Source organism: Moschus berezovskii, chromosome X (assembly GCF_049115385.1).
Source record: "Moschus berezovskii isolate FMDL1 chromosome X, NW_MosBer_1.0, whole genome shotgun sequence".
NCBI lineage: Eukaryota > Metazoa > Chordata > Mammalia > Artiodactyla > Moschidae > Moschus > Moschus berezovskii.
Window position 1 is genome coordinate 3,137,557 of NC_142488.1, and position 27,307 is coordinate 3,164,863.

A 27,307-nucleotide genomic window follows, 5' to 3' on the forward strand; every position below is an offset into this window, starting at 1 on the left:
TGGTGAACACTCCCAGAACGATCCTTCTGATGAAGCAGAATGGTCACTGCCCTCTTTTTCCACAAGACTGTGGAATGGACTTTGACAGTGGGGAACTGTAGCGAGGAACCAAAGCTGACTCCATGTTAGAACTGTTTCTTTGACTTGCTTTTTGTTGTCAGTTATTAAAATCATACATAATGGCCTGCCCCAGAAGACCATACCCTTCTGCCTGACAGTTAAAATGCCTTTTCTCAGCTCACAGGGAGATAAACTGACCCAGCCCAGCTATGAAAAGAAGAAATTAACACACACATTTCAAAGGCTGGCCCATCCTGAGATGCTCTGCAAGACTGAAGGCCCTTTATACTTTTCTTCCTCATTGTCTCTGGCTCTCTATTCTGCCTTTTGACTTTAGTTTCTCATAACTTTTCTCCCTCTGTCCCTATAAAAGAACCTGGCATCCAGACCCCAAAAGATGGTTACTCTGTGACATTAGTCTGCCATTTTCTCAGTCGAATGTCCAAAGTAATTCACACTCCTTGCCTCCCCACCTCCTTCCTCGGAATCACTGGTCTGTCATAATAATACATTTTTGGTAATAAAATTATGTAAACAATTACTTTCCCTAAAATAGTGGGCTTGTGTTTTATTGTCTCAACTTTAGACTCTTAACTGCATTGCGACCTTGGCCATGTATCCTTGAGAGAAACTGAAATTTTCAGTGGCCAAGATCAATAGCTTTCTTGCAATGTTTAGTTAGGAGTTGTGCAATCTAATATGTAAAAACAGTGGTTACAGAGAAAACAGAAATAAAACAAAATTAATAAACTGGATGAGAGAGACTTCCAAGTTACAAAAGTCTGAATAAATTTGAGAGGACAACAGGAAGTTGTACCAATCAGGGCCAAGCATTATTTGGAGGGAGGCACAACAGAAATGTTTTTGTAAGATGGTTCTGTTTCTAATTTATTACTCTATTACCTACATTTTGATCAATATTAATGAGAATTGGGATTAAAGGCCATATGAGCCCTTTCAGTACAAAGCAATAGGATTTTATTTTATTTTATTTTTTGCATTAATTTCCTTAAGGATGAAAAACCTTTTTCCTTTCTATTCTAACTTTTAATTGATTGAGAATGTTTTACAATATTCTTTTTGTTTCTGCCATAAAAAACGTAAATCAGCCACAATTATTCATTAATAATCTCCCGTTTTAGCTGTTCCCCTCACACCATCTCACCCCTCCAGGGCACCACAGAGCACCTGGGCAGACTCTCTGTCTTTAACCAACTTCTCACAAGCCACCTATTATTTGCAGGAAGGAACAGAGATGCAGCTATAGAGAACAGACTGTGAATACAGTGATGGGAGAAGAGTGCTAAGACCAATGGAAACCGACATGATTATTACAACTGCTGCAATAATCCCTGAGAATAGCTAGTGTCGATGGGGACAACGGAGAATGAGATGGCTGGATTGCATCACTGACTCGATGGACATGACTTTGAGTGAATTCTGGGAGTTGGTGATGGACAGGGAGGCCTGGCGTGCTGTGATTCATGGGGTCACAAAGAGTCGGACACGACTCAGCGAATGAACTGAACTGAACTGAATCTACCCTTGACTGGCAGTTAGAAAGATCTTCCTAAGATGGGATGGGCCTAGGATACACTCCCAGGGGCACATGTTGGTCAGAGTCCAAAAGAAACCCTGGGAATGCTGGCGGTACAAAAGTAGAGATGTAAGGGTGATGACGGGATGATAAGGGGTGTTATCTGGGATCACATGACTACTCAAATTTATCTGAGTCAGGGACTTCTCTGGTGGTCCAGTGGTTAGGATTCTGCCGTTCTCCTGCACAGAGTACAGAGTCCATATGGATTTCATCCCTGTTGGAGAACTAAGGACCTGCATGCTGCATTGTGCAGCCAAGGTAAAGAAACAGAGAAAAAAAGAAAATTAATATCTGCATCAAAGACCAAAGAGAGGAAACGGTTTCAGAATATTCTGAGACATGAAAACCTTCTATCACACAGACTGTCCAGCCGAAAATACGACACGATAATATACAGAGGAATGCATGAACAGCAGAGATAACGTAATATTGCAACTAAAACAAAAGAGAATAAAAGGAAAAAACATAGATATATTGTCAGTCCACGTGAACATGAAGGAAAGTGATCCTCTGAGGGAGTGATCTGAGGATGCCTTTGAGAGGACAAGCTCTCCTCAAAGGTCTGACTTCAACCCAAATGAAGGATTCTGAACTCTGATTTTTCCCAGGAGCAGGCAACACTGAGTCAGTTCTCACTTAGCTGACTCAGAAACCCTGAATCTCATCATTTCTTCATTTCTATACTCAGAACAAAATCAATCTTTTAATGCATTTATTTGATAAATTACCATGAAAGAAGATGAAAATAAGTAAAATTTGATAAAAAAACAAACAAACAAAAAAATAACTCACTGTTTCAGTGACCTTGAGTTAGGAAATTTATTTTTTCCATTCAAAATTCTAAAAATTGCAAGAAATGCTGTTCAGCTTTTTTCACTCACTGGGAGAAACAACTGAGTTAGTGAGTAAATATTATATTACAGATTAAATGGGTAAAAGGGTGTCTGGAGAGAAATCACTGAAAATAAACTACTGATGTGCCTTCTTCAGATGACTATATTTTACCAGATTGTCCTCTTAGTACTTAGGAGGAAAAAGCCCACGTTGGGGCAAGAGAAGGTGATAAATGCTCTGTGCTGACCTGCTCTCCACCTCAGGATAATAGAAGTCTTTCCAAAGGTCTCTGAGGAAATAGTGTTCCCTTGAACTGTGGTGTTGGAGAAGACTCTTGAAAGTCCCTTGGACTGCAAGGAGATCCAACCAGTCCATTCCTGGGTGATCAATCCTGGGTGTTCATTGGAAGGACTGATGCTAAAGCTGAAACTGCAATACTTTGGCCACCTCATGCGACGAGTTGACTCACTGGAAAAGACTCTGATGCTGGGAAAGGTTGGGGGCGGGAGGAGAAGGGGACGACAGAGAATGAGATGGCTAGATGGCATCACCGACTCTGTGGACATGAGTTTGAGTGAACTCCGGGATTTGGTGATGGACAGGGAGGCCTGGCGTGCTGTGATTCATGGGGTCGCAAAGAGTCGGACACGACGGAGCGACTGAACTGAACTGGCTAACCCACACAGTCAATCTTTACTTTTAGAAAATAAATGTTAAGCAGGAGTGAGGGATATGTACGTTGGACAGCTTATCTCATTTTGGAACTCATGATAAACAGAAAAAAAAAAAATTTCCCCTTGCAATATTGGATGAACTTCAACCTCTCACTTACTTTAAAGGTCAAATGCCCACATCCACACATGCTTCTCTTAAAACAAATCTCATTATCAAGATGGCACAATGCCAGAAAGTCTTCTCTCTGCCAACCAGGATACTGAAGATGCCTTCTGTTGTAACTGTGGCCATATGAGGAACAGCCATTGGTTCACGATGTGTCACGCCAACAGATCCAGGCTATAAAAGTGGCAGCAATTTTGCACCCTCTCCAACCATTTGGACACCCTCAGCTTGTACAGAAGGAGCACGAGAGTCAACAAGATGAAGGCTCTGCTCTTGAGTCTTGTCTTTGGTCTGCTTGTTGCCAGTCAAGGTGATGCTCACACAGACGCCTCACAGGTACCAGGGGCATTTGAGTGTGCTCTAAGCTTGGGAGGAAGTCTTGGCGTGTATCCCTGTGAGTGTCCCTTTCGAGGTTTGGTCATGTGGATTGCTAAGTCTAGCCATCTCTCTGCAATTCAAAATTGCTCCATTCACTAACTCTATTCTTGCTGTTTGGGATGTGTGTATCACGTCTGCCATCTATTCATTGGCTCTCGTGTATGTTCACTGTTCTTGTAAAATTGAAGGAACAACACAAAGCTGTTGGATTAGGGCTATTGTGTTTGACAAGACAGCTCAAGCTGTTTCAGTAATTTGTCAATTGTCTCCTTTACTTGACTTGAGTTTTCACATGATTCTATACCTAGGGCCGTGCTCATAAAGATAGGTAACTTCTGCTCAAGTTCCTTCCTGAGGGACGGTGTCGGGCAGAATTTACAGAGATGGACTAAGGTTTTTGAAAGGAATTTTGCTTTTAGTTTACAGGAAGATGGTTAACCCATTACATCGCAGCCAATAACATAGAGAAGATCACTGAGGGCGCACCATTCCACATTTTCATGCGTTACATTGAGTTTGATGAAGAAAATGGCACGATACACTTCCGCTTTTATGTCAAGTAAGTAAAAATCACCCAGAAGGAAAACACCTACAAACCCTGACCTGAGGGAGAGTGTGTCTTCCCCGTCTGCAGGGAACTCTCTGGGCGATTTTGAGAGCATTATGCCCTGTGCTGTGGGGCTGAGCAGGGTCTTTGAGCTGGGGGGAGGGGATCAGCTCCTCTTTGAAACTTCAGGGAATGTCCTGAAAACTCTGCTTAGAGAAGGAATTCAGAAGCTCCACTGGCATCAGCTCATTAAGGGAAAGAGGGACACAGCAGAGGGAAGAATCTCGTGTCCTGGAACCCACAGTCCCCACTAGGGACTTGACCCCTTCCTGCAGAATTTGTAAGAGACGGTTCCCGCTGAGCCCAGAAGTGAGAGCAGGGGGAGAGCACACAGTGAGCTCTGCCCTCGGGGCTTCCTCATGGGAGGTTTCATCATCACTGAGTTTCCAAAGCTGTCAGAGCCCCTATTGACTTTCCCAGTGCCTTCCCAGGCGCCTGCCATGCCAATGAACGTGACACGAGTTCAGTCACCGTGTCGGGAAGATCCCCTGGAGGAGGAACTGGCTACTCACTTCGGTATTCTTGCCTGGAGAATCCCATGGACAGAGACGCCTGGTGGGCTACAGTCCAAGGGGTCACAAAGAGTCCGACAGGACTGAGCAACCAAGAACATACATACAGTCCCAAGTACCATTCATAGAATGTCCACTATACCGCAGATGGTTTCCTAAGAACATGCAATTATGGCAGAAACCAACCCAAGCTTGTTCAGCAATTGTCCGCCTCTCACAAAAGAAAATAAGGAAATGTACACTCAACAATGTATTGAGAGGAATAAGAACATTAAGAGAAGAAACAAACTGTTTTGTGCTTGGTGAGATAGCTTTATAAATATTTAAAAAATGACTATATATTATATATATACATAAGTTTCATAGCAGCAGTTCACTTGCTCAGTCTTGTCTGACTCATTACAACCCCTTGAACTGTAGCACGCTATGCTTCCCTGTCCTTCATCATCTCGAGGAGCTTGCTCAAATTCATGTTCATTGAGTTAGTGATTGGAGAAGGCAATGGAAAGCCACTCCAGTACTCTTGCCTAGAAAATCCCATGGATGGAGGAACCTGGTAGGCTGCAGTCCATGGGGTCGCTAAGGGTCGGACACGACTGAGTGACTTCACTTTCACTTTTCACTTTCACACATTGGAGAAGGAAATGGCAACCCACTCCAGTGTTCTTGCCTGGAGAATCCCAGGGATGGGGGAGCCTGGTGGGCTTCCATCTATGGGGTCACACAGAGTCGGACACGACTGAAGTGACTTGGCAGCAGCAGCAGCAGCAGCAGCAAAGTCAGTGATGCCATCCAACCATCTCCTCCTCTGTGGTCCCCTTCTTCTCCTGCTTTCAATCTTTCCCAGCATCAGGTTCTTTTCCAATGAGACAGTTCTTCGCATCAGGTGGCCAGAGTATTGGAGTTTCACCTTCAGTATTTGATAGTATGTTACTGCTACTGCTAAGTCACTTCAGTCGTGTCTGACTCTGTGTGACCCCATAGATGGCAGCCCACCAGGCTCCCCCGTCCCTGGGATTCTCCAGGCAGGAACACTGGAGTGGGTTGCCATTTCCTTCTCCAATGTGATAGTATAATCATAATCAAATTAGAACCACTCATACAGGAACAGACTCACAGACTCACAGACACATATATCCTATCTCAGGAGAAACAGTTGTCTGTTTTCATTAATCTTTTGAGAACATCTGTTATCTTCCTCTTGGCCATATTTTACAATTTTTTGTGTCGTATGTTTAACTTTTCACGTGGCTACTCTTTCTGAAGTCAATTTTGCCTAGAGTAGGAAATGGCAACCCACTCCAGTATTGTTTCCTGGAGAATCCCATGGACAGAGGAACCTGGCGGGCTACAGTCCATGGGGTTCCAAAGAGTCGGCCACAAGTGAGCAAGTGAGAACACAAAAAGTATAATCAAACGCGTAGTTAAATGCACCTTTGTGGAATGCACAGTTCAATGAGTTTTCACATGTTCTCAATTGTTTCACCATCTACACAGTCAAGATATAAAATTCCACCCTTCAGCTGGTGGCTCAGTGCTTAAGAATCCATCTGCCAATGCAGGAGACGTGAGCTCCATCTCTGGTCTGGAGGGACCCCACATGCCTGGGGTGCTACAATGACTGAGCCTATGAGCTATATGCTCTAAAACAAGGGAAGGCACCATAGTGAGAATTCTGGGCATTGCAACTAGAGAGTAATAACCCTTGCCCTCAGCAATAGAGAGAGGCCTGAGTGACAAAAAGACAACACACATACTCAAAAATAAAATCAGTGCTTTTTTGAAAAGAAAGATATAAAATTTCTGCAGCACACCTCCTTTTCTTCACTCATCATTAAATGTCTACCTCTGAAGCCACAGGTAAGAACACATCTGCATATCTTCACCTTTTCTGGCTCTTCATGCAACAAAATAACGCACTCTGAATCATTTTCCCCGCCTTCCATCACCTAGCACAATGTTTAAAACAGTTATCAGTGTGTGCATATACAAAGAATCACATTTTTCAAGCCAAATGAAAGGAGTTTGTCTGCTCAGATAAAATTTTGTGTGTTTCCAGTTATATTGAATAATTGTGTTCTCACTTTGTGGTTGTTTTCCAGTGATTTCAATGCATTTCATTTCCCTAATCACTAAGCGGGCTTCCCTGATAGCTCAGTTGGTAACGAATCTGCCTGCGATGCAGGAGACCCCGGTTCAATTCCTGGGTCAGGAAGATCTGCTTGAGAAGGGATAGGCTACCCACTCCAGTATATTTGGGCTTCCCTTGTAGCTCAGCTGGTAAAGAATCTGCCTGTAATGCAGTAGACCTGGATTTGATCCCTAGGTTGGGAAAATCCCCTGGAGAAGGGAAAGGCTACCCACTCCAGTATTCTGGCTGGAGAATTCCATGGACTGTATAGTCCATGGCGTCACAAAGAGGCAGACACGACTGAGTGACTTGTACTTTCACTTTCAATGACCGAAAACACTGACCACACTTTATTGTGGACATTCTTTTCCAACGTGTCTGTTCAAAAAGTAATCCAGTTCCTGTACTGTTATTTCTCTTTTAGTATTTGTTTCATAGACATTCTTTATATGTGCCAAATACACCTTTCTTCACATACATGTACAGAGGACATATGTGAAGTCACTCACTCTTTTGTTACAGAGGTGACAACATATACTAATCATAATTTATATACATAAATTTCTTCATAATATCATATAAGCACATCATGTGTACTTAAGTGTTTGCACTTGCGTCTGAGTGAATGTGAAATGTGTCTGTATCAGTACATGTGTCTTTCAGATTTAATACTCATGGATGGGCGAAGAGTGTGTGTTTGTAGAAAATAAAACTGTTTTTAAATTTTGTCATTTTTGGCTCTCATATTGTCTAATCAAGGCTTCCCTGGTGGCTCTTATATTGTGTAATAAGGCCTGGTGGATTTCATATTGTCTAATAATGCCTGGTGGCTCTCATATTGTCTAACAAGGGCTTCCTTGGTGTCTCAGAGGGTAAAGAATCTTCCTGTAATGCAGGGGACCTGGATTTGATCTCTGGGTTGGGAAATTCCTCTGGAGAGGAAATGGCAACCCACTCCAGTCTTCTTGCCAGAAGAATCCCATGGACAGTGGAGAGTCCTGGCAGGCTACAGTCCATGGGGTCACAAGGAGTTGGACACAACTGAGAGAATAACACTTTCACTTTCAGTCTAATGAATCACTGCCTGGGTTGTGCCAACCCCCAAGGTTTGTCATGAAGGCTATGCCTCTCTGTTTTCACAAACTATATAAAGGAAAAGTTCATTCTTTTTCTTTTTTCCTAAAATTCTAGATTTCTCCATGTTTATTGGCTTTACGCACAACCTGTTTTGAATCTACAGGTTATCTTCAGAACTACTAGTCAGATTCAGTGTGTAGACAAAGCATCCTTGCCACTTGATAGTTACTGGATCTGAGACAACATATTTTGTCTCTTTGGAAGGTCAAAACGTTCATCTGCACTGAGGTGATACCTGACACATATTCTTGGGTGTCACAAAGAATCTTAATTATACATCAAATTTTTATTATCTTAATTAACCAACTTGAATATATTTTGTTTTTAAGGAATAATGGAGAATGCATAGAGAAATATGTCTCAGGCATAAAGGAAAATCACCTTTATTCTGTTGACTGTAAGTATGAATGTTTCACTGGAAAGTGTATGTTAAGGTAGAAATGTTGATCTCAACTTTCTTCAATAATCCCATACACCTGAATTCTACTCCTACTAAGAATCAGAGGTTAGGGATTGGAATGTCTCCCCTCCATGGAGTGCTAATCAATGGGACCAAAGCCCAACATCCTAGGGTATGAAGTTAAGTGGGCCTTAGGAAGCATTATATGAACAACGCTAGTGGAGGTGACAGAATTCAAGCTGAGCTGTTTAAATTCCTAAAAGATGATGCTGTCAAAGGGATGCAAGCAATGTGCCAGCAACTTTCGAAAACTCGGCAGTGGCCACAGAACTGGAAAAGGTCAGTTCCCATTTCAATCCCAAAGAAGAGCAATGACAAAGAATGTTCAAACTACTGCACTGCTGTGCTCATTTCACATGCAAGCAAGATAGTGCTCAAGATCCTTCAAGCTAGGATTCAGCGGTACATGATCGGACAACTTCCAGAAGTATTGGCATGATTTAGAAAAGGCAGATGAACCAGATCAAATTGTTAACATTCACGGGATCATGGAGAAAGCAAGGTGATTCCAGAAAAAAAAAAGAAATTCTTTCTGCTTCATTGGCTATGCTAAAGCCTTTGACTGTGTAGATAACAACAAACTGTGGAAAACTCTTAAAGATATGGAAATACCAGATTACTTGTCTCCTGAGAAACCTGTATGTTGATCAGTCAGCAACAGAGAGACGTGGAACAGCAGGCTGGTTCAAAATTGGGAGAAGAGTACAATAAGTTGGTATGTACTGTCATGCTTCTTGTATAACTTACATGCAGAGTACATCATGCTAAATGCCAGGCTGGATGAATGATTAGCTTTATGGAAGAGAGTGAAGAGGAACTAAAGAGTCTCATGATAACGGTGAAAGAGGAGCCTGAAAATGCTGGTCTAAAACTCAACATTCAAAAACGCTAAGATCATGGCATCTGCTCCCTTCACTTTATGGCAAATAGAAAGGGGAAAGAGTGGAAGCAGCAATAGATTTTATTTTCTTGGGCTCCAAAATCTCTGTGGGTTCTGACTGCCAGCCACATAATTAAAAGATGCTTGCTCCTTAGACGGAAAGCTATGACAACCAAGACAGCATATTAAAATGCAGAGACATCACTTTGCCAGCAAAGGTCCATATAGTCAACAGTATGCTCTGATTCAGTAGTTTTGTATGTATTTGAGAGTTGGACCATAGAGAAGGCTGAGTTAATGCTTTCAAATTGATGCTTTCGAATTGTGGCACTGGAGAAGTCTCTTGAGAGTCCCTTGGACAGCTAGGAGATCAAACCAGTCAATCCTAAAGGAGATAAACCAAGAATATTGACGGGAAGGACTAATGCTGAAGTCTCAGTATGTTTGCCACCTGATGTGAACATTTGACACATTGGAAAAGACCCTAATGCTGGGGAAGATCGAAGGTATAAGGAGGAGGGGGTGCCAGAGGATGAGATGGTTGGATGGCATCATCAACTCAGTGGACATGAATTTGAGCAAACTCTAGAAGATCATGGAGGACAGTGGAACCTAGTGTCATACAGTTCATGGGGTCGTGGAGAATCAGATGTGACATAGCAATTAAATATCAACAAGAACAATGAGACTAAGCATGAGTGTAGAATTTGTATTTCATAGGGTTTTCACAGATAATTTACAACAGGCTTATGAACTGAGGTCTCAGGGGTCTATCTTGAGTTTACACATCAGTGCCATTCACTTTTTAAAAACAATCCTAAAATGTCTTTGGCCATCCAAGCTGAGATGGATGAACTTGAACTCAAGGAAATCATCATGAGTTCAACCATAAAGGCAGCTTCTGGTTAAAGCAATGGGGATGCTGGCTAAGTTTCGTATCTCTGAGCTCTTTATAACGGCCCTAAATAACATTATCATTTTTACATGGCCTAAGGGGAACATATTTGATTAAAATTTAAGCATATCAATATGTGATCACACTTGCCCAAAAAAGTAGTGGCACAGTGCTTATGCAATGATCACAAATTAGTAAAACTCGTGCCTGAAATGTTTCCCCATACTTTGAGCAATAACTTCTGATATTTGAGGTTTTCTAAACTATGCTTTCATTTTCTTATTCCCACTATATGGTTTCCTTTGGCCGAATCATGAATGCTTCCACTGTACTCATCTCCATTTTTGCAATCAGTTTTAGACTGATTTTTCACAGTGACTAAACAAGGGAGACAACAGAAGTGCAAGACTTCTTGGAAGGTCTCTTGGTGATTAGCCATTGCAGCCTTTAGGTTTGTTTTGGGGACTGTGAACTGTACCCACATCAGGCCCAGTTACCAGCAGTGGCCTTGATAGTGAACTGATGCCCAGAAGAGAGGTTTACTCTTACTGTCCCTTCCGTTCATGAACATCACAGTCAATTCAGTGATGCTGCTATTCCCACCTTGGTGAAGACATGGTGAACCACAGGTGGTCACTGATAATCTGAGGACATGCATAGTCTGACTTAAGCTGTCCCAACGTGAGCAAGGCTGGTGGACTCGGCATGGCCTTGGGAAAATTGCATATTCTTGTCAGGTCTCTGAGACTCTGGAGCTGCTTTGGCTGCTTTTTTTTTTTCCCAAGCACACTAATAGTTTTCAGTGGTTCAGACACTGAGCAGTTGTGTTTTCAGGCTTCAAGGAACACAGATGGGCAGTTTAACATTCCATGTTGCTGAGTGATTGCAGGAGGGTGAGATGGAGGTCAGAAGAGAGAGAATGGACATAGAGGGTGTGGCGGTGACACACACTAGGTCAGAGCTGCTTCTTGTCCAGAAACATGGGCAGGGCAGAGCGGAGGGGCAGCGCTCCAGGTGGGGAAGGAGCTCACCACTAGGCAGTCACTGCCTACACTTCCCAGCAAGTAAGTTGTCTTCACACCAACAGACACGGCGATGGGCTGTGTCAAAACCCAGACTGAGGGGCTCGGGAAACACAATACTTAAAGTGCTCAAAAGGTTGCCTGGCCTGATGTAGCCACTCAGGAACAGAAGGTGATGAATGGTAGGTTGATTTTGGCCAAGAGAAACCGATCCCATGGCTGGGGTAACAGAAAGACAAAGAATTTTAGAACCTGTATTTGATAACACGTTCATAGTGTTTTAAAACACTCTCAGGAACTTCGCTGGTGGTCAGGGGATAAGAATTCTGCCAGCCAGGGCAGGAGACATAGGTTAAGTCCCTAGTCCGAGAAAATCCCACAGGCCATGTGGGAACTAAGCTCATGTACCACAGCTACTGATCCTGCACTCTAGAACCCCGAGTTGTAACTACTGAAGCTCATGCACCCCAGCTCCTGTGCTCAGCAACAAGAGAAGCCACTGCAATGAGAAGCCCTCACACCACAACTAGACTGTACTCCACTGTCACCACAAGTGGAGAAAGCCCATGGGCAGTAGGGAAGACTCAGCAAATCAGAAATAAATAAAAAAAACAAAAAGCAGAAAAAGAATCTGTTAGGTTTATCAGGCCACACGTTCTATAAAGCATCTTAGTAAGAGAACAAAGAGTGACTGGTTAATTGTAGGAAAAGTGGGGATGAGGAAAATCGTACCTCCTTCTGTTGCCATGGTTAACGGTAGCATTCTGTGCAGCATGAAGTGAGTGGGTCCATACACGATGGACCGTTCTTCATGCCCGCCGTGTGCCACAATAATCTAACTGACAACAAGGTAATTGGGGCTGCTTGTATCTTTTCTCTCTCTCACAGACGCGGGTCACAATGAATTTCAAGTCATTAATGGGGACCAGAACAATCTCATAACGCATAATGTCAACGTGGATGAACAAGGCAAGGAGACAGAAATGGTGGGATTATTTGGTAGGTATGACATCCTACAATTTCCACTGATATGGTAATGTTTCATGTCCACTGTCAGAACTTTCATTCAAAATATCAGAAGGTGCTGACAGTATTCAATATTCATGGTATAAGGCTTGCATCTTAATGCTCACCGAATTAAGGATCCTGGAAGGTAATCTACCGAGAAACAGGAGGTCATAGGGTGCAGAATATCACATCACCAGACATTTTAAAATGATTCTTATCTGTTGAAATTTTTAAAATGAAGTTTTACTAGAATCATTTTTAATATTTTATATTAAATATTGATATATTTAATATTTCAACGAATTTCATGCCTTGGCTATAATGAGGATGACTTTATTTCAGCCTTAATTTCTAATTTATTTTTTAAGTGAAGGATAAATGCTTTATCGAATTATGCTGTTTTCTGTCAAACATCGACATGAATCAGCCATAGGTATACATGTGTTTGTGTGAAAGTTGCTCAGTCATGTCTGATTCTTTTATACAGTCCATGGGATTCTCCAGGCCAGAAGAATGGAGTGGGTAGCCTTTGCCTTCTCCAGGGGATCTTGCCAACTCAGGGATCAAACCCAGGTCTCCCGCATTGCACGAGGATTCTTTACTAGCAGAGCCACAAGGGAAGCCCATAGGTATACATATGTCCCCACGCCTTTGAACCTCCCTCCCATCTCCCTCCCCATACCTCTCCATTTTGATACAGAGCCCCTGCTTGAGTTCCCTGAGACATACAGCAAATTCCCATTTTCTATCTATTTTACATATGGTAATGTAAGTTTCCATGTTACTCTCTCCATACATCTAACTGTCTCCTCCCCTCTCCCCATACCCATAAGTCTCTTCTTTATGACTGTTTATTCACTGATGCCCTGCAAATAAGTTCATTATCAGTACCATCTTTCTAGATTCCTTATATATGCAGATTCTATATGTATGTGCTAGTATACAGTATCAGTTTTCTGATGCACTGTAAGCCTTGGAACAGACACTTATAAGATAAATCTTTGTCCTGTTCCATGTTTCAAATGCATTGTTCTTATGAACAATGACATCACTCCCTAACCACACAAAAGCAATGAGAGGTGTGTGTGCCATGAGGACAACAGGTGTCTATTTCAGAAAAGGTTATTGGGTAGAGTGGTAGGTTCATGAAAGAGTAAATCACCCCCTGTTATTAAGTGTAAAGTGGTGAATGTGTCCGTGGAAGGGGAGAAGTGTGTTTCCTATTAAGCTGGGTCTAGAAACAGATATGAGTGGCAGGTACATATACGAGGAAGGTGAGAGAAGCAAGTAGGTTCCATATTAGGATGGACTCAGCCGCAAATTCATGAAGACCCTGGCAAGTCTTTGTGGTCCAGCTCCTGATGCTGAGGAGTAGGGTGTCCTACTCACCAACTTGGACTGGGGTCAATTCTTAAGACAGAAAGCACATGTCTGTGTCGTGGGAACCATTGAAAGTTCTTTGATTATACAAGTGAACATCCGATTGGCATGTTCCATTCCTTGTTCTGTAGATTAAGAAATTTCTGTGGGTTCCCAGGGGTCAATAATTCTGAGTTTTGCACGGTGATTTTACAGGCAAAGGAAATGAGCCTGATTCGAAATACGAAGAAGAGTTCAAAAATGCGGTGAGAGAAAAAGGGATTCCAGAAGAAAATATCCTGAATTTCTTCTATAATGGTAATGGAATTATACTTTTTTCCCTGACCATACCATTCGCCTTGTGTGTAAATATCAGGAAACAAATCAGCTTATTCTAAATTTCTTCTTCCACAAGTAATCTCTTTTAAGATCCCTTATTTAAAAAAAAAAAAGAAAGTAAGAAAGAAACATTGGAGATGCTGGAGATGTTAGTAATCGGTGGCTCTTTTATTTCTCCCATTTTGTTTTTCCCCAGATGACTGTCCAGAGGAGTGAAAAACAGTGACTCTGATACTATTGTAAGTAAACACGGTCCTTTATTAATGGTGACCCTTCTAGATGAAGCAATAAGGACACACTGTTATTTCATATGTGTGAAATGTTTGTCCCAACAATTTAAACGTGTCACAAAGGAATTTTGGGGATGGGAGGAGACGGGGACGACAATGAGATGGCTGGATGGCATCACCGACTCGATGGACATGAGTTTGAGTGAACTCCGGGAGTTGGTGATGGACAGGGAGCCCTGGTGTGCTGTGATTCATGGGGTCGCAAAGAGTCGAACACGACTGAGTGAATGAACTGAACTGAACTTACTGAAGGAATTTTTTTTTGTTACATAATTTCGTTGCTCTTGAGCCATATTAAATTGCAAACAGTTTGGTTGATTAACGCTGAGCAGCTGTGGTGAGAGAGTCTTATCCTACAGGAATCTTGCAGACCAGAATCTTCAGACAGAAGCAGGAATCCCCATGAGTAGGTGGACCTTGCAGTTGTCCCCACACATACCTCCTCCAAGAGAATTGGTACTAAAGAGAGCCCTGCTTCAGAGAAGCAGTTGGTATAGAATCCGCCTGCAATGCAGGAGAACCCGGTTCGATTCCTGGGTCGGGAAGATCTGCTGGAGAAGGGAAAGGCTACCCACTCCAGTATTCTTGGGCTTCCCTTGTGGCTCAGCTGGGGAGGCCTGGGTTTGATTCCTGGGTTGGGAAGATGCCTTGGAAAAGGGGAAAGTTTCTCTAGTATTCTGGCCTGGAGAATTCCATGCACTGTCATTGTCCAAGGGATTGCAAAGAGTTGGACATGACAGAGTGACTTTCACTTTCACATAGATATCACTTCTCTATGGAATCTAAAACACACCATGGAGGAACTTATTTACAAAACAGAAACAGACTCAGAGACGTGGGGAACAGACTTGTGGTTGCCAAGTGGGAGGGGCTTGGGGAAGAGAAGGATTGGGTGTTTGCGATTGAAAAGTGAAAGAAAGGTTCGTTGCTCAGTCATGTTGGACTCTCTGCGACCCCATGGAACGTAGCCTTCCAAACTCCTCTGTCCATGGGATTCTCCAGGCAAAAATACTGGCGTGAGTCCATTCCCTTCTATATAGGATCTTACCAACACAGGGATCAAGCCCCTGAATCATAGGCAGATCCTTACCATCTGAGAAGTTTGGGGTTAGAAGATGGAAACTGTTATATACAGGATGGATAGAGGACAAGGTTCAACTGCATAGCATAGGGGACTGTATGCAATATTCTGTAAAAACCTAAATGGGAAAAGGATCTGAAAAAGAACATATACTAGTTTTTGTATGTATAATCACTTGGCTGGACACCTGAAATTAATGCAACATTGATAATCAACTATACTCTAATATTTAAAAAGTAAAAAAAAAAATAAAAAATTCTTGAGTACCCAAAAGACAAAAGTTTCAGGGTTAGAGTTGTCTACTCCAATTACAGAGCCTGAAAATCATCTTTAGATGAAGATGTACATGCATTGTGAAATCATTACTCATAGACCCAATCCCCAATGGGAAATCTCCAACCTTGTGTACATCCTGGGGACAATTCCACAGGGAACCTGCTATCACAGAGGTGTGGAGTGTTGTGGTCCACCTGGAATTGGATAGTGGCTCAGCGACCAGATCCCTGTACCCTGGACAGCTGACTGCCTGAGGCTCACCCCTGTCAGCCATCACACGGTCGACTGTACTAAACCTCTGGTTCTGTTTTATTCACCTACAGAAAGATTCACTGAGACCAGACATGTCCTTGTCTCCGTGGAATCAAGATAAACAACACGAAGACGACTTTCCTGGTTCCTGATTAACATGATCCTGCTCTCTTCACACTCACACTCCTGCTCCCATCTCATCGTTCCCTGTCACTATATTGTGTCTTGATGTTGTTATTTGATTGCTGAGGGTTTAAATAAATCGATTTACTGTCTGCCCTGCACACGTATGTCTGTGCAAAAGTCACCTCATTTAAAACACACAAAGTCCACACTAAGTATCCAGGAAACTGTGCCTTTCATAGGACAGGTGTTCATCAGAGACAATCTTTATGTAGATTTGGTAGACATGCCCTCAGGTGTCCAGGGAAGAGGGAGAAAAGAGACTAAAGCATCATGGGGCACGGTTACGAATCCTTTCACCATATGGGCTTATCTGGTGGCTCAGATGGTAAAGAATCTGCCTGCAATCAGAAGACCCAGGTTCTATCCTTGGGTCAGGAAGATACTCTGGAGAAGGAAACAGTAACCCACTCCAATATTTCCTGAAGAACGCCATGGACAGAGGAGCCTGGTTGGCTACAGTCCATAGGATCCTAAAGAATTGGACAGGCCTGAGCAACTAACACTTTCACTTTCAGTCTACTGTAGGGAAGGGGGCATTCTGATCAAGGAAAATTCCCTCAGAAGCATCTATTTATTCCTGAGAATGGAATGTCAGTTCCACTCACTGAGGTTTATGCATGCAAGTGCAGGATAACATTACTGTAGCTGAGGGCAAATGTGTAGTCTGACATCACCAGGACTTCTGCATTTGAGCTGAAGGACTCATATTTCCGAACAAGTGAAACAGAAGGAATCAAAGATGGGGCGGCAGCTGACACTTGAGAGCCAGACGAGGCAGCAGCAACTGAACCACAGTTCACTGCACCTAAAGATGGTCTTCCAGCCTCTTTACGCTCCAAACAGCAGTGAACAGGAGCATTTTCAAGGACTGGACATTCCCTTGATAATGGGCAGAGCATGCTGATCAGCACCCGTACAGTACTCAGGGTGGTTAGAATCCAAAAGTTCTATCAAGCACTCAAGATATAGAGATAGTTATGGAGCTTCCCTGGTGGTCCAGGGGTTATGAATCCACAAGCCAGGGCAGGGGATGGGGCTTTGATTCCTGGTCCAGGAGGATTCCGCGTGCCAGGATGCAGCTGAGCCCATGAGACAGAACTACTGAGCCTGTGCTCCAGAGCCTCTGCTCCATAACAAGAGAAGCCACTGCAATGAGAAGCCTGCACACAGCAACTGGAGAGTAGTCACTGCTTGCCACAACTAGAGAAAGATTGCATGTAGCAGAGAAGACCCAAGGTAGCCAAAAATAAACAGAGAACTCTTTAAGAAAAAATGATATAGAACTTATTCCAATGGTTGGGCCAAAATTCAGACATTTGATCCAAGTCCTAGGAAAATAATACCAGCCCTAAGTGATATGTAACAGAATAAATGTTTTAGTTCCTACATAGACAAGGCCTCCAAATGGGCTACAGCTGACCATTGACAAGGCAACAGCAATGAATGTTTCCATGGGTTAGTTGGGAGTCATGGAGGTCAAGGACGATGTTTAAGTTCTCCCTCTTGTATAGCAGAGTGGATGCAGTTGGAGTTCTGACTCGCGTCCTCATAGAGTGTCTAGAAATGCTGGATTGATTGGGTGTATACACACAGAGGCAATTGCACACAGAGTAAGAGGGTGAACATCTTAAGAAACACTTAAAAGGTAGAGCTGGCATAACCAAGTCAAAAACTGTGAAATATCATATACATATGTATCTGTATACATCCCTATGTACACACACACACACACAGATATATACATATATTAATACAAACATATGTGTTCCTGTGTATATTTATAAGATCAATATTAGTAAGACAAAGCAATTTTTAAAATTCTTTCTTTTTATTATTATTTTTTAATTTATTTTTTATAATTGGAGGCTAATTACTTTACAATATTGTGGTGCTTTTTGCCATACACTGACATGAATCAGCCACTGGTGTACACGTGTCCCCCTGTCCCAAAACCCCTCCCAGCTTCCTCCACATTCCATTCCTCTGGCTTGTCCTAGTGCACTGGCTTTGAGTGCTCTGTCTCATGCGTTGAACTCGGACTGGTCATCTACTTCACGTATGGTAATGTGTGAATGTTTCACATGTTTCAATGCTACTCTCTCAAATCATCCCACCCTACATTCACCCAGAGTCCAAAAGTCTGTTCTTTACATCTGAGTCTCTTTTGCTGTCTCTCATATAGGGCCATCATTATCATCTTTCTAAATTCCATATACATGCATTAATATGCTGTGTTGGTGTTTTTCTTTCTGACATCCTTCACTCTGTATAATAGGCTCCAGTTTCATCCATCTCACTAGAATTGATTCAAATTTTAATAGATGAGCAATATTTCATTGTGTATATGTACCATAACTTTCTTATCCATTCGTCTGCTGATGGACATCTAGGTTGCTTCCATGTCCTGGCTATTATAAACAGTGCTGCAATCAACATTGGGGTATACATGTCTCTTTCAATTCTAGTTTCCTTGGTGTAACAGGAGTGGGATTGCTGGGTCGTATGACAGTTCTATTTCCAGTTTTTTGAGGAATCTCCACACTGTTCTCCACAGTGGTTGTACTTGTTTGCATTCCCACCAACAGTGTAAGAGGGTTCCCTTCTCTCCACACCCTCTCCAGCATTTATTGCTTGTAGACGTTTGGATAGCAGCCATTCTGACTGGTGTGAAATGGTACGTCATTGTGGGTTTGATTTGCATTTCTCTGACAATGAGTGATGTTGAGTATCTTTTCATGTGTTTGTTAGCCATCTGTATGTCTTCTTTGGGAAAATGTCTGTTTAGTTCTTTGGCCCATTTTTTGATTGGGTCGTTTATTTTTCTGGTATTGAGCTGCCTGAACTCCTTGTATATTTTTGAGATTAATTTTTTGTAACTTGCTTCGTTTGTTATTATTTTCTCCCATTCTGAAAGCTGTCTTTTCAGCTTTCTTATACTTTCCTTCATTGTGAAAAAACTTTTAAGTTCAATTAGGTCCCACTTGTTTATTTTTGTTTTTATTTCCATTGCTCTGGGAGGTGGGTCATAGAGGATCTTGAGGGGATTTATGTCATTGAGTGTGCTACCTATGTTTTCCTCTAGGAATTTTATAGTTTTGGGTCTTATATTTAGATCTCTAATCCATTTTGAGTTTATCTTTGTGAATGTTGTTAGAAAGTTTTCTAGGAAAATTCCTCTACAGGTGGTTAACCAGTTTTCCCATCACCACTTGCTAAAGAGGTTGTCTTTTCTACAGTGTATATTTTTGCCTCCTTTGTCAAAGATAAGGTGGCCATAGACGTGTGGACTTATCTCTGAGCTTTCTATTTTGTTCCATGGATCTATATTTCTGTCTTTGTGCCACTACCATACTGTTTTGATGACTGTAGCTTTGCAGTATAATCTGAAGTCAGGCAGATTGATTCCTGTACATCCATTCTTCTTTCTCAAGATTGCTTTGACTATTCGAGGATTTTTGTATTTCCGTACAAGTTGTGAAATTATTTGTTCTAGTTCTCTGAAAAATACCATTGGTAGCTTGATAGGGATCACGTTGACTCTAAACATTGCTTTGGATAGTATACTCATTTTCACGCTATTTATTCTTCCAATCCATGAACATGGTATATTTCTCCATCTATTTGTGTCCTCTTTGATTTCTTTCACCAGTGTTTTATAGTTTTCTATATATAGGTCTTTTGTTTCTTTCCGTACGTTCCGTAAGTGGCTCAGTCGCGTCCGACTCTTTGCGACCCCGTGGACGGTAGCCTACCAGGCTTCTCCGTCCATGGGATTCTCCAGGCAAGAATACTGGAGTGGGTTGCCGTTTCCTTCTCCAGGGGATCTTCCTGACCCAGGGATCGAACCCGGGTCTCCCGCATTGGGGGCAGACGCTTTAACCTATTTTACTCTTTTCATCACAATGGTGAATGGGATTGTTTCTTTAAATTTTCTGGTTTCCCTTTGTTAGTGTATAGGCATGCAAGGAATTTCAGTGTGTTCATTTTAAATCCATCAGATTTACTAAACTCATTGATTAGCTCTAGTAATTTTCTGGTTGTGTCTTTAAGGTTTTCTATGTAGAAGATCATTTCATCTCTCAAAGATGAGAGTTTTATTTCTTCTTTTCTTTTTTTTAAGTAATTAATTTATTTTTTATTGGAGGCAAATTATTTTACAATATTATATAACCAACCAATATAATATTATTTCTTCTTTTCTATTCTGGATTCCTTTTATTTCTTTTTCTTCTCTGATTGCTGTGGTTAAAACTTCCAAAACTGTGTTGAATAGTAGTGGTGAGAGGGGGCACCCTTGTCTTTTTCCTGACTTTAGGGGAAATGCTTTCAAATTTTCCCCATTGAGAATAATGTTGGCTATCAGTTCAGTTCAGTTCAGTTCAGTCGCTCAGTCATGTCTGACTCTTTGCGACCCCATGAATCACAGACCTCCCTGTCCATCACCAACTCCTGGAGTGCACTCAGACTCATGTCCATCGAGTCAGTGATGCCATCCATCCATCTCATTCTCTGTCGTCCCCTTCTCCTCCCGCTCACAATCCTTCCCAGAATCAGAGTCTTTTCCAGTGAGTCAACTCGTCGTATGAGGTGGCCAAAGTATTGGAGTTTCAGCTTTAGCATCAGTCCTTCCAATGAACACCACCCAGGATTGATCTCCTTTAGAATGGACTCCTTGGATCTCCTTGCACTCCAAGGGACTCTCAAGAGTCTTCTCCAGCACCACCGTTCAAAAGCATTAATTTTTCAGCGATCAGCTTTGTTTATCATATATGGCTTTTATTATGTTGAGGTATGTTCCTTCTATGCCCACTTTCTGAGGAGTTTTTATCATAAATGGGTGTTGAATTCTGTCAAAGTCTCTCTCTGAATCAATTCAGATAATCATATGGTTTTTAAATTTCAGTTTGTTAATGTGGTGTATCACGTTGATTGATTTGCAAATATTGAAGAATCCTTGAATCTCTGGGATAAAGTCCACTTGGTCATGATGTGTGACCTTTGTAATATGTTGTTGGACTCTGTTCGCTAGAATTTTGTTAAGGATTTTTGCAACCATGTTCATTAGTGATATTGGCAGGTAGTTTTCTTTTTCTGTGGCATCTTTGTCTGGTTTTGATATTAGGGTGATGGTGGCCTCATAGAATGAGTTTGGCAGTTTCCCTTCCTCTGCAATTTTCTGGAAGATTTTGAGTAGGATAGGTGTTAGCTGTTCTCAGTTTTTTGGTAGAATTCAGCTGTGAAACCATTTGGTTTGGGATTTTGTTGCTGCAAGATTTCTGATTACAGTTTTGATTTCTGTACTTGTGATGGGTCTGTTAAGACTTTCTATTTCTTCCTGGTTCAGCTTTGGAAGGTTAAACTTTTCTAGGAGTTCATCCTTTTCACCCAAGTTTTCCATTATATTGGCATATAGTTGCTGAGAGTACTCTATGATCAGTTCAGTTGAGTTCAGTCGCTCAGTTTTGTCTGACGCTTTGTGAACCCATGAACCGCAGCACACCAGGCCTCCCTCAACTCCTGGAGTCCACCCAAACCCATGTCCATCGAGTCGAAGATGCCATCCAACCATCTCATCCTCTGCCGTCCCCTTCTCCTCCTGCCCTCAATCTTTCCCAGCATCAGGGTCTTTTCGAATGAGTCAGCTCTTTGCATCAGGTGGCCAAAGTATTGGAGTTTCAGGTTCAATATCAGTCCTTCCAATGAACACCCAGGACTGATCTTTAGAATGGATTGGTTGGATCTCCTTGCAGTCCAAGGGACTCTCAAGAGTCTTATCCAACACCACAGTTCAAAAGCATCAATTCTTCGGTGATCAGCTTTCTTCACAGTCCAACTCTCACATCCATACATGACCACGGGAAAAACCATAGCCTTGACTAGACGGACCTTTGTTGGCAAAGTAATGCCTCTTCTTTTCAATATGCTGTCTAGATTGATCATAACTTTCCTTCCAAGGAAAAAGTATCTTTTAATTTCATCGCTGCAATCTCCATCTGCAGTGATTTTGGAGCCCAAAATGAAGTCAGCAACTGTTTCCAGTGTTTCCCCATCTATCTGCCATGAAATGATGGGACCGGATGCCATAATCTTAGTTTTCTGAAGTTGAGCTTCAAGCCAACATTTTCCCTCCCCTCTTTCACTTTCATCAAGAGGCTGTTTAGTTCCTCTTCACTTTCTGCCATAAGGGTGGTGTCATCTGCATATCTGAGGTTATTGATATTTCTCCCGGCAATCTTGATTCCAGCTTGTGCTTCTTCCAGCCCAGCATTCCTCATGATATACTCTACCTATAAGTTAAATAATCAGGGTGAAAATATACAGCCTTGAAGTACTCCTTTTCCTATTTGGAACCAGTCTGTTCTTCCATGTCCAGTTTTAATTGTTGCTTTTTGACCTGCATACAGGTTTCTCAAGAGGCAGGTCAGGTGGTCTGGTATTCCCATCTCTTTCAGAATTTTCCACAGTTTATTGTGATCCACACAGTCAAAGGCTTTGGCATAGTCAGTGAAGCAGAAACAGATGTTTTTCTGGAACTCTCTTGCTTTTTCCATGATCCAGTGGATGTTGGCAATTTGATCTCTAGTGCCTCTGCCTTTTCTAAAACCTGCTTGAACATCTGGAAGTTCATGGTTCACGTATTGCTGAAGCCTGGCTTGGAGAATTTTCAGCATTACTTTTCTAGCCTGTAAGATGAGTACAATTGTGCAGTAGTTTGTGCATTCTTTGACATTGTCTTTCTTTGGGACTGGAATGTAAACTGACTTTTTCCAGTCCTGTGGCCACTGCTGAGTTTTCCATATTGGCTGCCATATTGAGTGCAGCACTTTCACGGCGTCCTCTTTCAGGATTTGAAATAGCTCAACTGGAATTCCATCGCCTCCACTAGCTTTGTTTGTAGTGATGCTTTCTAAGGCCCACTTGACTTCACATTCTTGGATGTCTGTTTTGATCCTTGGTAATTCTGTGTTGTCTTTGTGATTTCTCAACTTTCATTTCTAATTTTGTTAATTATAGTCTGTTCTTTTTTTTTTTTTTTTCTTGAAGAGTCTGGCTAATGGTTTGTCTATTTTATTTATCTTCTCAAAGAACCACCTTTTACTTTTGCTGATTTTTGCTATAGTCTCCTTTGTTTCTTTTTCATTTGTTTTTTCTCTGATTCTTATGATTTTTTCTCTTCTACTAACTTTGGGTTCTTCATTTCTTCTTTTTGTAGTTGGCTTAGGTGTAAAGTTAGTTTATTTACTTGACTTTTCTCTTGTTTCTTGAGGTAAGCTTTTATTGCTATGAACCTTCCTCTTAGTAATGTTTTTACTGAATCCTATAGGGATTGTGTTGTCATGTTTTCATTTTCATTCGTTTCTGTGCATATTTTTATTTCCGTGCTTATTTCTTCCATCATTTGTTTGTTATGCAGAAGCGTGTTGTTGAGCCTCCACATGTTTGTATTCTTACCTCACTGTGATCAGAAAAGATACTTGAAATGATTTCTTTTATTTTTTTTAATTTTACCAAGTCCAGATTTATGGCACAGAATGTGGTCTATCCTGGAGAAGTTTCCGTGTGCGCTTGAGAAAAAAGTGAAATTCAATTTTTGGGGGTGAAATGTCCTATTGATTTTAATTAGGTCTAACTGGTCCATTGTATCATTTAAAGTTTGTGTTTCCTTGCTAATTTTCTCTTTAGTTGATCTACCCATAGGTGTGAATAGGGTATTAAAGTCTCCCATTATTATTGTGTTACTGTTAATTTCCCCATTCATACTTGCTAGCATTTCTCTTATGTGTTGAGTTACTCCAATGTTGGGTGCGTATATATTTACAACTGTTATGTCCTCTTCTTAATTTGATCCTTTGATCATTATGTAGTGTCCTTCTTTATCTCTTTTCATGGTCTTTCAATGTTTATTTTTTTCTGATATGAGTATTGCTACTCCTGCTTTCTTTTGGTCTGTATTTGCATGAAATATCTTTTTACAGGCCTTTACTTTCAGTCTGGATGTGTCCCTTGGTTTGAGGTGGGTCTCTTCTTTTGTATCCATTCACTCAGCATTTGTCTTTTGGTTGGGGCATTCACCTCTTTACACTTAAGGTAACTATTGATAAGCATGATCCCATAGCCATTTACTTTGTTGCTTTGGGTTCAATTTTATCAACCTTCTCTTTGTTTCCTGTCTAGAGAAGATCCTTTAGCATTTGTTGAAGAGCTGGTTTGGTGGTGCTGAAGTCTCTCAGCTTTCACTTGTCTGTAAAGCTTTTGTTTTCTCCTTCGTATCCGAATCAGATCCTTGCTATGTATAGTATTCTGGATTATAGGTTTTTCTCTTTCATCACTTTAAGCATGCCCTGCCATTTCCTTCTGTCCTAAGAGTTTCCACTGAAAGATCAGCTGTTATCCTTATGGGGATCTCCTTGTGTGTTATTTGTTGCTTTCCCCTTGCTGCTTTTAATGTATGCTCTTTGTGTTTGATCTTTGTTAGTTTGATTAATGTGTGTATTGGGATGTTTCGCCTTTGGTTTTTCCTGTTTGGGACTTTCCGGATTTCTTGGATTTGGGTGGCTATTTCCTTAATTGTTTCAGGGACGTTTTCAACTATTATCTCCTCAAGTATTTTTTCATGACTTTTCTTTTTGCCTTCTTCTGGGACACCTATGATTTGAGTTTTGGTGCGTTTAACATTGTCCCAGAGGCCTCTGAGATTGCCCTCATTTCTTTTAACTATTTTATCTTTGGAAAAACAAATTTTTACCACTAACCCAAAAAATACAGATCATGGGTAAAATATAAACAGATTTATGTTATTCCTGTTACATCAGGAATTAGTACTCCTGATGTAATGTACACTTTAGTTGAAAGACGTGTTACTACAATTGACACACAATGAAACAGAAAATTTCTCTTGTCCTTCATCTATTAAAGGAATTGATAACAATGTTCCATAAAGATGTAGGTCAAGAAGATTTAATTGAAACTGGAACCTATTATACAGACTGAAGTAAGTCAGAAAGAGAAACACTAATACAGTATATTAAGGCATATATATGGCATTTAGAAGGACAGAAATGATGACCCGATGTGCAAGACAGCAAGAGACAGAGAAGCAAATAATAGACTTTTGGACTATGTTGGAGAAAGTGAGTGTGGGACGATATGAGAAAAGCATTGAAATGTGTATAGGAAGTTGGAGTTCTAAACACTGGACCACCAGCAAACTCCACAGCATTTCAGTCACTTTGAAGAGGCTTTCCATTCAGAGAAATTATGTAAAATAGATGACCATTGAATGTTCGATGAATGAAGCAGGGCACTTAAATCCAGTGCTCTGGGACATTCCAGAGGGATGGATTGGGGAGGAAGGTGGGAGGCGGGTTCAGAATGGGGTGGGGGGCACATGTACACACCCATGACTGATTCATGTCAACGTATGGCAAAAACCAACACAAGATTGTGGTTAGCCTCCAATTAAAATTAATTTTAAAAAGATTTAATTGAAAAATTTCCAAGGAATTAAAAGAAATGTCACTAGACTGAGAAGAAGCCATCCATAAATACATGATTATATTAAAATATTTAATTCATATTAAATATTAAATGTTTATTAAGCATTTCATATTAAATGTTCATATGAAAATATTTTCCACCATAATTTACTCCTTAATCCCCTAGACAGAATTATGTCCTTCCAACAGATTTGTTTAAACTCTGTATACACATAAATGCTTTTTCATTAATGCACAAGCATACTAACACACTGGAGAGCAGTCTTTGCTTTACACATACATAGGAATTCAAAACATAAAGAGAATCATATTTCTGCTTGTGTTTATTTGAAGTACTAGTATTTTGACAGATAGTGCTGATTCACAGAGTTCTAATTTATGAATGAAATTTCTTACATTTTTCTCTATGAATGTGTCAAAGCTACTAGACTTTTGAAATTATTTTTGTTTCACACTGAAAAGAGCAAACGAGTAATTTGTGTGTGTGTGTGTGTATGAATTATTTCATAATTTCTCTAAATGGAAAGCTTCTTCACAGTGACTTAAATGTTGTGGAGTTTGCTGGTGGTCCGGTGTTTAGAACGCCACCTTCCTATACACACGTGGATGTGGGTTCAATCCCTGGTCAGTGAACTAAGATCCCACATGCCTCCAGGCCAAAAAACCAAAATATAAAACAGAAGTAATATTGGAGCAAATTTACTGAAAAGTTTAAAAATGGTCCAGATTCAAAAGGAAAAAAAAAAAAATCTCTAGTCAAAAAGTCAATACACTTCTAGAGTTTTGAAAGATACAACCAGCTAAGGGGACCTTTCAAAACATATTTGCATGTTTCGTTCTCAAGCCCTATGTGTTATTCTCACAGATTCACACTTAACTCACTGTTCCAACTACCCTCAGAGCATCACTCAAAACTTCTCTATGGAAATCTTTCCTCTTTCCGAAACAGGACTCTATATACACTCTAGGTTCCATTTTAACGTTTTTTTACATAGCATTTACATTTCATTTGCCATCAATGGGGGTCGCACAGACTCGGACACGACTGAAGCGACTTAGCAGCAGCAGCAGCAGCATAGCTCAGTCGGTCAAGAGTCTGCCTGCAATGCAGGAGGCTCCGGTTTGATTCCTGGCGTGAGAGGATCTCCTGCAGAAGGAAATGGCAACCCAGTCCAGTAATCTTGCCTGGGGAATCCCCATGGACAGAGGAAGCTGGCAGCCTACACCCCATGGGGTTTCAAGAGTCGAGCACTGTCTAGTGACTAAAATCCACCACCGCCATGAAGTATTTGGGTCATCCCAGGTGCTCATGCGACGAGTTGACTCACTGGAAAAGAGTCTGATGCTAGGAGGAATTGGGGGTGGGAGGAGATGGGGACGACAGAGAATGAGATGGCTGGATGGCATCACCGACTCGATGGACATGAGTTTGGGTGAACTCCGGGAGTTGGTGATTTGACAGGGAGGCCTGGCGTGCTGTGATTCGTGGGGTCGCAAAGAGTCGGACATGACTGAGTGACTGAACTGAACTGAGGTGGCGCTAGTGGTAAAGCATGCACTTGTGAATATAGGAGGCTTAAGCGATGAGGTCAGATCCCTTAGTAGGGAAGATCCCCTGGAAAAGGACATGGAAACACACTCCAGTGTTCTTGCCTAGAGAATC

At 41.4% G+C, this 27,307-nt stretch overlaps 1 protein-coding gene across 1 annotated transcript; it reads left to right on the top strand.

Annotated features, from left to right (window-relative positions):
• The first annotated feature begins 3,555 nt into the window (after nt 1-3,555).
• LOC129535178 (odorant-binding protein-like) lies at nt 3,556-16,238 on the top strand. Its single transcript, XM_055393807.2, has 7 exons — nt 3,556-3,670; nt 4,132-4,271; nt 8,429-8,496; nt 12,245-12,355; nt 13,940-14,041; nt 14,259-14,301; nt 16,033-16,238. The coding sequence occupies exons 1-6, from the start codon at nt 3,593-3,595 to the stop codon at nt 14,276-14,278; spliced, it is 519 nt and encodes a 172-aa protein (XP_055249782.1). The 5' UTR covers nt 3,556-3,592; the 3' UTR covers nt 14,279-14,301; nt 16,033-16,238.
• Nucleotides 16,239-27,307: the final 11,069 nt, after the last annotated feature.

Bases quoted from the DNA above. Each gene is read 5' to 3' on its own strand.
- LOC129535178 (XM_055393807.2), top strand. From the start codon at position 3,593: ATGAAGGCTCTGCTCTTGAGTCTTGTCTTTGGTCTGCTTGTTGCCAGT. The intron at 12,356-13,939 runs GTAGGTATGACA...GTGATTTTACAG, and splicing joins AGAAATGGTGGGATTATTTG to GCAAAGGAAATGAGCCTGAT. The intron at 14,042-14,258 runs GTAATGGAATTA...GTTTTTCCCCAG, and splicing joins CCTGAATTTCTTCTATAATG to ATGACTGTCCAGAGGAGTGA.